The 13,398-nt window shown below is 43.7% G+C and overlaps 1 protein-coding gene across 6 annotated transcripts in view; it reads left to right on the forward strand.

Annotated features, from left to right (window-relative positions):
• Positions 1-13,398, forward strand: part of FGFR3 (fibroblast growth factor receptor 3) — a 173,072-nt gene that overhangs the window by 99,761 nt on the left and 59,913 nt on the right. For all 6 annotated transcript variants that reach the window (XM_068275813.1, XM_068275830.1, XM_068275839.1 and 3 more), the window contains one exon: positions 3,591-3,760. In XM_068275813.1, the coding sequence (XP_068131914.1) occupies positions 3,591-3,760 (170 nt within the window). The remainder of the gene's footprint in view (positions 1-3,590; positions 3,761-13,398) is intronic.

Below are 13,398 nucleotides of genomic sequence, written 5' to 3' on the forward strand. Positions count from 1 at the left end.
ACATGGGTCATCAACAGCCAAGATTTTTGATGCCACTTCAGCCCTATTTGCTGGTGTCCTGGCTGACTCCTCCTCTTCCTGTACAGTAACCCTTCACATCATTGCTGTAGTGTTGGTATCCATTTGAACAGTAATGAGTCAGGGAGGGAGACTCCTTACAAAAGGGGGGAAAGGGAGGGAACCGTTGAGAAGCAATAGGAAACATTTTAGAAGAACATTTTTCATACAGAGAGAAGCACACCCTGCAACCAGTTTACTATGAGGAGCACAAGGGGTAGCTTGTCCATACTGGGACTGACATGCTGGCTTTTTCTAGGATCTCGGGCTGCATTATGTAATGGGACTTGGTTGCTGTCATGTCAGATTTTTGTTTACCAAAGCAGTAAAGTAAGGATGTTTTTTAGCTTGAAATCTTGCCAGTCCCACCAGCAGGGGGCATCCCAAACAAATATGAAATACCCATTTGCAATATTTTTCTATGTTTACGATCAAATATAGCAAAGGAAAACAAATACAGTATAATGAAAGCATGATCCATTTCTTGTAAAAAGGCAATCTTGCTCTTCCGGTGACCTCTCTCCCTAAAACCACCTTCACCTGAATGAGTTTGGAACAGAAATGACAGAAACATTCTTACCAAATCTACTCCTCCACCTTCCCTTTCTTCAAAGCATTGTTGTTGATTTTCTTGCTATCAGATGAACTTGGATAGGTTTCAGTTTTTGGCTGGCGTTGGCAGCAGTTACTAGGGAAATGGGAGGCAACACCTAGAATTCCACCTGTGGCAGTTCGGGATAGCCCTCCAGCTTAGTCGTTTCCTCAGTACAGGTATCGATACGTGACATTGCTTAGAAGATCATGGCATATTTCTGACAGCAGTGCCACCCAGTGGCCAGAATTATATGAAGGTTTGTTTGGGAAGGTAGAAACAGGGCTTGTTTCAAGAAAGTTTGGAAAATGACTCTGTTATTTCAGATTTCTGAGACCTACTGTGTAGATTGTATGGTCATTCTCTGTATGCAGTTATCTCATGGAATGATTTGATGTTTTCCCATTCAACAAAAGCAGTGAAGATTTTCACGAAGCTGACATAATCTGAAAAACATTCAACGTAAAGGACAACTGAAGCGAGAGTGATATGGAGGCTAACCACTATGCCACAGTGCTGCCCTTCCATCAATATTTGTGGGCGTAGTCTAAGGCGCTAGAATTTTGGTGCCTATAGGCTCCTGTGATTTAAATCTGGGCCTGAATGCCGTGGTCCCACCTGCGAGACCATCGGCACCAGTTAGAGAAAGGAGCAGGGGTGGCTGTGTTTGGCCGCTCTGGTGCCAGCACCACCGCCTTATTGGTTGCGGCAGTTGCATGAGGATCGAGATTCAAGGATGCGTGGATGAGGAGTGTATGTGCCAAAAGGCATCCGGGAGAGCGGAGAGGAGGCAGATGCCTGTGGCCCAAATGGTTTGTCTAAACGCCGCCCCCTAGATTTCGCCCTCTGAATCATGTGATTCATATGGCTTCATGGTAGGTTGCCCTTGGTGCATACACATGCAGAATGATTGTCTCCTGTAGCGATTGGGACTCGATCCTTGGAGCGCCAGTTTGGAGGCTTGTGCTGTACAGATGCTCTCAGCATTCAGTTCTAGAAACTGTGATCTAAAACCTGATTGGTTGCTTTGGCAACCCATTACCTCAGCTTTTAAAGAGGAACTCCAGTGAAAATAATGTAATAAAAAAGTGCTTCATTTTTACAATTATGTATAATTGATTTAGTGAGTGTTTGCTCATTGTAAAATCTTTCCTCTCCCCGATTTACATTCTGACATTTATTACATGGTGACATTTTTACTGTTGGCAGGTGATGTAGCTGCTGCTAGCTGTTTTGGCAGTTGAAGACAGCTGTAAACAGCTATTTCCCACAATGCAGCAAGTTTCACAGACAGGAAACTGCCAACCGTACCTCGGTCCTCAGAGCTTCTTGTGGGAGGAGTTTCACCACAATATCAGTCATACAGCGCCCCCTGATGGTCTGTTTGTGAAAAGCAACAGATTTCTTATGTAAAAGGGAGTATCAGCTACTGATTGGGATAAAGTTCAATTATTCGTCGAGTTTCTCTTTAACTATCCTCTAGTTTAGTTTTTTGTTTTTCCAAAGTTTGGTGTGCTGGTGCTTTATAAATAAGATAATATGAAATTAGCAAGGCAATGCTATGTTTCCAGGCAAGGATGTGTGCACTACTTAAAGCACCCCAAGTTACATAAAAAGGTTACTAGAGTTTAGTGCTTCTTCCATGCCAGCAGTACAGAAAGCACTTAAGTAACCTAATCCTCACATTAACTCTAAACTGAAGCTATGTTTGTTCTTGTTGTTCTTCTGCCAATCCTTTACCAAAACAGCAAGCAAGCCTCTTAGTTATCTTATGAGCTTCCTGCAGTGGGAATTTTTGCCAAGGGTGTCTGCTACAAGCAAAGGATTCTGGGGCTTTCTGGTGTGGGAATTGTTGCCAAGGTGTCTGTGCTACAAGCAAAGGATTCTGGGGCTTCCTGGTGTGGGAATTGTTGCCAAGGGTGTCAGCTACAAGCAAAGGATTCTGGGGCTTTCTGGTGTGGGAATTGTTGCCAGGGTGTCTGTACTACAAGCAAAGGATTCTGGTACTTTCAAGCTCAGTTTTTGGAGTATAACCTCTGGAACATGATTGGTTACTGCAGACAGCACCTCCTCTGTCGTTCGTTGGAGTTTACTCTCTGTGCCTTTCTGCCTGCATGCTTGGATGTACATGGGTGACGGTGCCTTGGGTTTGAGTCAATAGTCCGCGCTGTTCTTGCAAAACTCTATTATTTATCATCTTACATGTTATCGATCAGAAAATTGAGCTGCCTTATGCCAATATTGTCCTTAGGCGTTGGCTTTGTCAGCAGAACACTGTAAATAAAAACGAATGATAAGGTGGATGGGTAGTGTCATTTGTGTGCTGCAGTCACTGCAGAGTGTAGACATACCGTAGGTGAGATTACGCCATAAAACAAATGTTTATTCCATTTGCATGAAGCCAACTGCTTTCTTTCAGGGCTTTAGAATGCGGAATTGGCTTATATATTTTGTTCAAAATGTTGCTGGGAATTGACAAGACATGCAGCTGTACACACTGCAGAACTACTAGCATGTGACAAATGTTAGTAGCCCTGCACCCCTCCATGTGACCACAGGGGGCAGAGTGGATTGCATGAAGACAATGTAGAAACAGAATCGGGTTGTTTTACTAAAATATACAGCGGGGAGAGGTGGCAGCGCTACCCAAGACAGGCTGCATCTGAATGACTTGCAGCATAGATGTGCAGAGTCTAATTATAGTCCAGGATACACAACTTGCATTCACAACAGATGCACCAAAATTAGTCTAATGGAGGATGTTAGCTTCCAAAAGCAGTTTGTATGCAGAGTGTTCCATACTGGACCCTTTCACCACAATGAGGTCATCCTTCATGGAAGCGACCCTAACCTCTGATTACTAACATTTACAGCATGCATTTAATGTTTTGGCCAATCAAAATTCAATATTTAATACATTTATGTCATTGCCTCATTCCAGAACCTCCATACTGGACCCAGCCGGAGAAGATGGAGAAGAAACTTCTTGCCGTGCCGGCGGCTAGTACAGTCCGCTTCCGATGTGCCGCCTCCGGCAAGCCCCTGCCCAACATTTACTGGCTGAAAAATGGGAAGGAGTTCAGAGGGGAGCATCGGATTGGTGGAATCAAGGTAGTTCATTGTCCCATTCCTATTTCTGATCAAGAGCATTTCCATTTATTGTGGGCGATATGCTGACCTCACTGCAGCACTCAGTGGGCATTCATTGGTTTTAGTTTTATGTGACTGGGGCTCCACCTGCTGGATTCATTGATATACTAAAAATATTCATAACTAATATATATTTACCGTATTTTTCAGACTGTAAGACGCTCCTGACCATAAGACGCACCTAGGTTTAGAGGGCAAAAACCGGGGGGAAATAAAATATATACTAAACCTGGTGCATCCATGTTGGAGGGGCATCTTGTGGATTATGCTGAGTCTTATAGTCCAAAAAATACAGTACCTGTATATATTTATATTTTAAAGTCATAAAAACAATATTTTGGTCACTCTTGTGACATACATTAGCAGAATACAGTAAGTTATTCAAGATACCCACTTTTACTTTAAACACACACACTTTCCACAAAAAGGGCAACAAGGGCTCTTGGTGACGCTTTACAGCATTATAACTAGTGCTCAGTGCTTAAAGGGAACCTAAACTGAAAGGGATATGGATGTTTCCTTTTAAACCATACCAGTTGTCTGGCAGTCCTGCTGATCTCTGACTGCAATCTGAACTAAGCTTGCAGCTAATCCAGTCTGACTTCAGTCAGAGCACGTGATCTGCATGCTTGTTGAGGGGCTGTGGCTAAAAGCATTAGAGACAGAGGATCAGCAGGAGAGTCAGGCAACTGGTATTTTAAAAGGAAAAATCCACATCCTTCTCAGTTTAGGTTCCCTTTAAGCTCACCGACTGCACGTTCAAAGATGCTAGTTCTTTCTACATATTTCTAATGGGAACAATGCCAAAAGCCCAAGAGTCAAATAAATGGGACAGCACAGTGGAATAGTGGTTGGCACTCTCTCCTTGCAGCGCTGGGTTTGAATCCCAGCCAGGGCACTATCTGCACAGAGTTTGTATGTTCTCCCTGTGTATGTGTGTGTTTCCCCCAGGCACTCTGGTTTCCTCCCACATCCCAAAAATAGTTTATTGGCTTCCCTCTAAATTGGCCCTAGACCACAGTATACATACATTGCACGATACATACATAGACTATGGTAGGGATTACATTATAAGGCCCTCTGAGGGACAGTTAAGTGACAAGACCATATAATCTGTACAGCGCTGAGGAAGATGTCGGCAATATATAAATATAGCAAAGTCCCCGGTATCCGGCAGCGGCAGAGATCGCCTGATGCCAGATGCATGTGTTTGCCGGCAGAAATAGCACAAACCTCCCCCCTAAAATACTTACCGAGGCTCCATCGATGTCTGGCAGTCTCTATCTACCCGCGGGCTCCTATCGGCTTCCGTCATCTGTGTACAGAATGTGGAGTGTCACATGACCCGATGCGGGTCAGCTGACACTCTGGTTTCCATGCACTGCGGAAGCCGGAGTGTCAGCTGACCCGTATCCAGCTTCCGTACACAGGTGCCGGAAGCCGCTAGGAGCATGCGGGGAGATGGAGGGAGGCTGCTATGCATCGCTGGAGGCTCAGTAAGTATTTCTAAGCTTGCCAGCTCCCACAGGAAGCCCCCCAAGAGGGGTCCGCGTTATCCCTCAGGCATGCCGGTTAGTTGAGACTTCTGGTTGCCTGAGTTCTGGATAACTGGGACTTTGCGGTACCAAATAATTATGATTCTGGTAATAACAAATGGGATTGAAAATGAAATTAACACCACACCTTCTGACTAGCTACTGACTGAACTCTATGGATATATGCAATCTGCTCAATTCTGTTCACCTCTGCATCGCCAACTTCTTAGCCAAAGGTTGTATTTTGTTGCAAGTTGCTTGTGCAGACAGTACTGTTCCTGCAATGATTTCCCTGTGCCCCGGTCTACAGATGGTAGTGTGTCTGTAGCTGCTTGCTGACTTGCCATATGCAGCCTTAAGCATGATTTGTATGGCCAGCTTTTAGAAGCCAGCCTCCATGTATCCTACTGACTCACATGAAGCGTATATAGAGCTAGGTCTGCACTATAAAGCATGCTGCTTGTCTGAATATGAGAGGCCAATACTGGGTATGATTGGCTGTATTGTTGAAGTAATCAGTTGTGTAATTTCTGAAAATGTCTAAAGAAAAATGCTCATCTGTTTACAGATAAAGGTGCCCCATACGTTACTTGATTTTCATGTACAAACGATTATTCGATTCAATCATTTTTATCAGATTGGGGGGTGAATCGATCATGTTTGATTCTGCCCGAAGGATGGAAATTGGCTGATATCTGGTCGAATCGTCCAATTTACTTGATGGGCAGGTTGGAAATATTGTTTGATTGGAAAGGGATCGGCTACTTTTCACATCATTTCTAAAATCAATTTTTAGTTTCAGAGCCTGGAGCCACAACATCGTTCAGATCGATTAGTAAAGGAGAATTGCATTAGATCTCACTTTTAGTGTCTGGATCGCTAGTCGATCAACTTTCGATCAACCACACTGTCGTTGATCACCCAGTAAAGTAGATTGCTTAATTGCTTGATGCAAAATCAAGTAATGTATGGGTACCTTAAAGAGGAACTTCAGCAAAAAGGGAAAAAAAAAAATATTTTGTACATTGCAAAATAAGAAGTTAAAAAGAAGAAAAATCCATTTGTTAATTTTGTTTGATATACAGTCAGCCTGCACGTAATCAACTTTACCACTGGCACACAAGAAAAAAACAGACCGCACCAACTACCGTTATGTATAATCACATCCCCTAACAAGGCGATACGCTAAAAGGTTGTTTCTTAATAGATATGCACAGAGGGAGATATTGCTTTCTTGTTATTTCCCACCATGCAAAAAGGTTCACAGGCAGGAAACTGTCAGGACCTAGGTCCTGACATCACACTTGTGGGAGGGGTTTCACCACAATATTAGCCACACAGACCCCCCACCCCCCCCTAATGATGTACCGGCTACTGATTGGGATGGAGTTCAATCCTTGATTACAGTTCCTCTTTAACTGTTCCCCCTTCTCATTGTTTGATTAGCTGGTCCTGTGACTCTCCTCAGACCTAAATCGGATTCCCTGACAGGAGAGTCATCTGTATATTCTCCTATATGGGTGGACTTTATTCCCCTCGTTCCAGTCTACTGCCATAAATCCGTAGCCTATTCCTCAAACCCTTCTCTGCATTGTGGAGAGTGGATGGGAAAGTCGACAACTTTGGAATGTTCAGGTCAGAGTCTGGTCACATGACACACGTGATAGCGAAAGAAGTTCCATTGTTTCTGGTGCCAGCGGCCTCAGCGTAATCCCTCATGTACACACTTGTCAGCTCACAGTTACATTGTGACAGGCGGAGGAAGGAGCTGTATAAATAAGACTGATTTTGCAATAGTGAGGAGGACAGGGTTTCAGAAGGTATTTGAATACTTTGGTCATGCAGAGGATGAGTCCAAATTACCAGTGAGGTGACAAAATCTTCTTCTGACATGAGGTAGCCATCTGTCCAATGAAACCATAGTGGCATAAACACACCCACTAGCCAAGCATGCATGTTTAGATAATGTATTAACTCGACTGGTCCACCAAATCAGTTCCTCATGCCCCAATTCAAAACCAGTCAAGTAGTAGAGTTTGATTCTGCCATCTAGTCTAGTTAATCTTTAAAGTGAACCTCCGGGCTAAAAATCTACTCAGCAGAACTGAAAAGGCTTGGTGTTTCTTTAACAGTTTCACAGCATCAGAACTTTGTTTTTCTTACCAAAGCTGCATTTTTAGCTAAGCTCCACCCATCAAAGAAAAAAGCCCAGGCTTTTTTCCCCTGATGCTGTGCAGAGCATGATGGGATTTCCTATATTGTTGTTCATGTTGCCTAGCAACTGGGAGAGGTGCTCAGGACACAGGACAGTTGGAACTGTGTCTCATGCTCCCTGTCACCTCCTTTCAACCAAAAAGATGGCTGCCCTCAAGAAATCAAACATTTGCCTGTTCTTTTAAAACAGGGTGGTTAAGAGATTATATTACCTATCTATTTTATTTAACGTAACTAATGTAACTTAATGACAGTATGTTTGTTTAGGCTGAGTTCCTCTTTAAGGACACTGGAACTGAGGGGGATATGGAGGCTGACCTGTTTATTTCCTTTTAAACAGTGTGCACATTGCCTTGCATTCCAGCTGATCATCTGCTTTTAATACGTTTAGCCATAGACCCTAAACAAGCATGTTGATGAGAGGTTTATGATTGATGTCTGACAAGACTAGCTACATGCTTGATTCAGACACTCCAGCAGCCAAAGAGATTAGTTGGACAGCCAGGCAACTGGTATTGTTTAAAATCAATACGCCAGCCTCCATATCCCTCTCACATCAGGTGTCCTTTAACTACATTTTAGCACAAATCTAAATGAGAATTAATAATGTTGTACTGCTGAGTGCAAGAATATGCCTTACATCCATCAAACAAACAAACACAGAACATTTATATTGCGCTTTTCTCCTGGCGGACTCAAAGCACCAGAGCTGCAGCCACTAGGGTGCGCTCTATAGGCAGTAGCAGTGTTAGGGAGACTTGCCCAAGGTCTCCTACTGAATGAGTGCTGGCTTACTGAACAGGCAGAGCCGAGATTCGAACCCTGGTCTCCTGTGTCAGAGGCAGAGCCCTTAACCATTACACTATCCAGCCACCACATCTATCCCTCCTCAAACACTGCTTAACCTGCACACTTAAAGGACAACTGAAGTGAGAGTGATATGGAAGCTGCTATATTTCCTTTTAAGCAATACCAGTTGCCTGACTATCCTGCTGATCCTCTCCACAGGATTGCCCCCTGCATAATGCCAACGGGGAGGGGGTGGGGTTCTGTCCAGATTTCTGCAATGCAGGATTTGTTTGCCATTCTACGCAGATCAATAGGAATCTAGTTTTATAATTGGGTATTAAACAAATTATGTCTGGTTTCTCGTGTGGGGCGTGCTGAAATTGCCTTAGGACTTGTCTGTGTGGTGTGTTAAGGCGGGAGCCATGTGCTGGGTCTTGTTCAGGCCCGGTCCGCCCATGATGCCAGGTTATGTGACTTTCTCAGGCGGCAGAAGTCTAGGGGGCAGCACCAGGCAGAAACAGGAAGTAAAGAGTGCCGTGCCAACCTATACTGGGGGCAACTGTACCTGGCTAACCTATACTGGGTAACTGCACCTAGCTACCAACACTAGGGGCACCTATAACCGGCTATCTACCTATAGTGAGGGTGTTTTTTGGGGGGCCGCACGTGTGGTGCAACTGTCAGGTGCTGTGCGATCATTCCAATCCACATCATCACAAGTTTGCCTCAGGCAGCAAAAAGTCTAGAACTGGCCCTGGTCTTGTTTGTTCATCACAGAGTGGTGTCTTGCCTGAGCCCTGTTGGGCTGTGAATGTGGCCACCAAGGCTCTGACCTCCAGCATGTGACCTGCGGCCTGACCGAGGGATTGACTGACAGCCCTGCTAGAAATATTTTCTATCTTTCTCACTTGAGGCCTGAAAGCTCTAAGCCTGAGGAATGTCTAAACAAAGGCCCCTCTGACAAAGCCTATCAGCCAGGGAAAGTGAGGGCAGCAAAGGATAAACAGTTTAGTCCTGTCTATCCTTTAATCTACTGGTCCTGTTGTCTGTTCATCACGCCACACATTAACACCGGCTAATTGATTTCCACTATGAAATGAAACGTCTCACAGCTTGGAGGAGAGGCATGACAGGCTGCCCATAGACAAGCAGATATCTGCTTGAGAATGACTGACGAGGAAACGTGTGCCTGCACCCAAAGATTATGGCTGTGCTGGTACGTACCATGCTCCCTAAAGTGTACCTGTAAGAAACAAAAATCTCCTTCCCATTTGGGCTCCCGTGGAAAAAGCTGTAAATGGATGAAAATGGATAAATAGTGTATTTTTCAGTTTTTTCCTTATGTCCCCTTTAATATGCATAGAAAATTAGGTAATCAAACCCCCCCCCCCCCCAAAAAAAAAAAATTTCACTCACAAAAATTCTAATTTGTCTGAAAAAAATAATATAGAGATCATTTAGGTGTGATAAATAGTGATAAAGTTATTGCCATAGTAATCAGAGCTACGCTGAACTGTTAAAACAACCTCAGTGGTGAAGTGGTAAATGGTACTATCAGTTGGATCGGATATCTTTGCTACAGTAATAAGAAAAAGTCTCTGCTACTTTTAATTTGTATAACATTTACTGGAAAACCTTTTTTTTTTTTTTCCTCTTAAACTAATCAAATGAAATGCAAGATGCTGTTTAGTTCTCTATGAAGGAGTTTAGTTTCCTCTTTAATACATAGTTTGCTTTGTTCCCAGCACCTTCTGCATGTCCATTAGAACTCTCCTGCAGTGTCTCTCACACATAAGTGCAGCAATGGATGACTTGTCAGAGATTTTAAACAAGCTTTTCCTTCCAGATTGGGAACTGCAGTGGCTGCAGCGGTTCCTGTGACCTCCTGTCAGGGTATCTGGGCCGCCAGTCAAGCTGCCGGGTAGCGCAGCGGTGACAGGCTCCAGACGCTAGCATTCTGTCTGATAAAATCTCATTTGGGGGGGAAAATGTGTGAAATCTGAGTGCTGGAGCCCAGCCTTCTACACATAAACACACTTTGTCTCCAACAACTGAGCTGATCTACTACAGACTGTATATATACACATCGCTTGCAAAAGGTGCTCTGAGCTCAAAAGCTTTGCCTGGTTATGTATACACTGGATATACAGTAGTGTAAAATTAACCCTCTGTATCCGTCATACACAGAAGCCTCGTGGACTGCACAGACTGCAGAACTGGGCTACTTGCGCCCACTGATCAAATCAAGAATGGCTTTATTGGCATGATCGAGATTCATAGAGGCAATGCTAAAGCAAGGGGAAAAGGTGGGGCGCATGGAAAGGGTGGGATAGGGGTACAATAGTTTATTTAAGCCCCCACAGTCTGACTTTTTTACAGCACAGCCTAAATTATACCTAAACTGGGAGGGATATGGAAGCTGACATATTTATTTTCATTTAGGCTGGCTTTGCACTTATTCTTGCAGTGCGATGCAATGCTCCTTGACTCAGTGGCAGAGTGTGCCGACAGGGTCATATGCATAGCTCAGCCCCTATTCAGTGACGTACTTCCTGTTGGGCAGGAAGTACATCACTGGGATTCCCCGCGCTCCAGCATCTACACTACTGCGTCTCCTATAGACTTCCATTACCCCAAACACCGTACGTTAAGTGCTATGCTTGCGGTAACGCACTGCAGCCCTTGTGTCAGATCGGATACTTCCAGCGCACCACAACAGACCGCATTGCTTTTGTGGCCCCTTGCAGTAAAATAGAGTAGTGCAATGCAGGTTTAACCTGCAAGTGTAAAAGGGGCATCAAGCAATGCAGATTGCCTGGCTGCCCTGCTAAGCCTCTGTCTTCAATACTTTTAGCTACAGCATGGCGATCAGTTGTTTCTGACTGAAATCTGACTAGAATAGCCGCATGCTTGTTTCAAGTGTATGATTCAGACGCTGCTTCAGCCAAAGAGATCAGCAGGGCTACCGGGCAACTGGTATTGTTTAAAAGGAAATAAATATGGCAGCCTCCATATCCCTCTTAGTTCAGCTGTACTTTAAGCTTTCATCATTTACTACTTTACATACTTTTTCCAAACTTTTTTTAATACCCTTTCTCTTTTCGGAGTTGCTATATTTTCAGTTTTAAATATATTATTCAGCAACAATCTCTGTTTTTCTTTAGTCAGCTTTAAATTTTCCATAAGTTTTGGAATGCACTCTCCTGTTCCCAACATTAAACTTCTAATCCGTATTTATGACTGCTGAGAAATTGTCTACCACTTTGCCAAATAGTGCCATTGGAGCAGTATCGTCTGGTCATGCCTTGTTAGAAAACTCAGCTAAACTACCCTCCTGCCTGGGCAACCGCTTATTTAAGCTCCTCCCATCGTGTGGCCTTTATAAAATTATCCCCGCTAGAACCAACAGGCGCAGGAGAACTGTCTTCCCCCTGGCTGTTCTCCTGCTGAACTCCAGCCCTCCCCCACCTGGCCCGTCCCCCTCCAGCAATCCTATCACTTGGACACCAAAAACTCCCCTGTGCCCGCTCTGGTCCTCCAAGCACCGCACGGGCGCAGCACTCTTTTAGCTCACCCTTAAAGAGAAACTGAAGCAAAAAAAATGATGATTTGTATGTGTAGTACAGTTAAGAAATAAAACATTAGGAGCAGAGACACAAGTCTAATATTGTTTCCAGTAGGGAAGAGTTAAGAAACTCCAGTTGTTATCTATGCAAAAGAGCCACTGAGCTCCATGACTTTCAAAGTCACAGAGAGCTCTGTCTTCTGGATCTTATCTCATCTGTCAGTCATTGTATTTTCTTTCTCTCTGCAGAGGACAGGTCAAAAGTTCACTAGCCCGCTCTGTAAAGTCATTTAGAATGCTGAGTAGTGTGTAAACTGCAAATATTAGACAATGATGCAATGTTATAAAAATGAGACTATTTTCTTTGCTACTGATGTTCTAGTAATTATCCATACTACACAACTAATTCATTCTATCATAAAAACATTTTCGCTTCAGTGTCTCTTTAACAATTCTGAAGTGCAATATTGCCTGCTCAGTTGTATTCCTCTCATGTTGCAAATGATTGTATGCACTATTGCCTTTTGTTCTGTTTTTGTTTGCCAGTGTGTTTGTTCTGTGCCAATGTCATGTGTACAGCAAAACATTGCCAAGTATGACAACCATTGTACTCAGCGAATAAAACTAGTAGTGATTCTAGCTATCGCCAAAGGGTTTAATGTCTGGTACACACCATGCAATTTCCCGTCAGATAGATGGGCCAAGTAGATAATTTCCCACAGGTCCGATCTGATTTCCAATTGTTTTTCCGATCACTCCTATACAAAATCAATCAGAAAAAAATGATTGGAAATCAGATCGGATCTATCGGAAAACACCGTATATTCCTGCGTGTATAAGACTGGGTGTATAAGACTACTCCCTCCAACTTTTCCAGAGTTTGGGATATACTTGCCTTATACGACTACCCCTCTTCCAATGTACACCAAATAATAATTTAAAAAACATCATATACTGGTGCTATGTATGAACAGATACTGGTGCTGTATTGTATGTGGTACCCAGTATAGAACAGTATATAGGAGATTGACTGGTTGGATTGGTCAACTCTCCCTAAGTGGATTGGTCAGCTCTCCTTGTCTACTTGTTTATCAGAGTGGTATGGAAGAATAGATTGCGCTGTGCCCATAAAACACGCCTCTTTCACCCTTCAGGCCCCGCCCTTGTATCCTATTTACCTCTTTCTCTGACTCTCAGATCTCACACGTGTGCCTGCGACGCTTCACATACAGTCCTCAGATCTGAGAGGCGGTAACAGGATAGGGTGTATCACCCGACATCAATGACACCCAGCGTATAAGACGAACCCTGACTTTTCAGAAGATTTTCAAGGGTTAAAAAGTAGTCTTATACGCAGGAATATACAGTATTCTATACTATTCGACCCGAAACCTCACAGAAAATTGAATGGTGTGTACCGGGCATTCCACACTGCCAAACGTGCAGGACAGCGCCCGTGTCTTAGCCACATCTCTAAACGTTAGTCTATTGTAGTA

The sequence above is a fragment of the Hyperolius riggenbachi genome, chromosome 1 (assembly GCF_040937935.1).
Source record: "Hyperolius riggenbachi isolate aHypRig1 chromosome 1, aHypRig1.pri, whole genome shotgun sequence".
Taxonomy (NCBI): Eukaryota; Metazoa; Chordata; class Amphibia; order Anura; family Hyperoliidae; genus Hyperolius; species Hyperolius riggenbachi.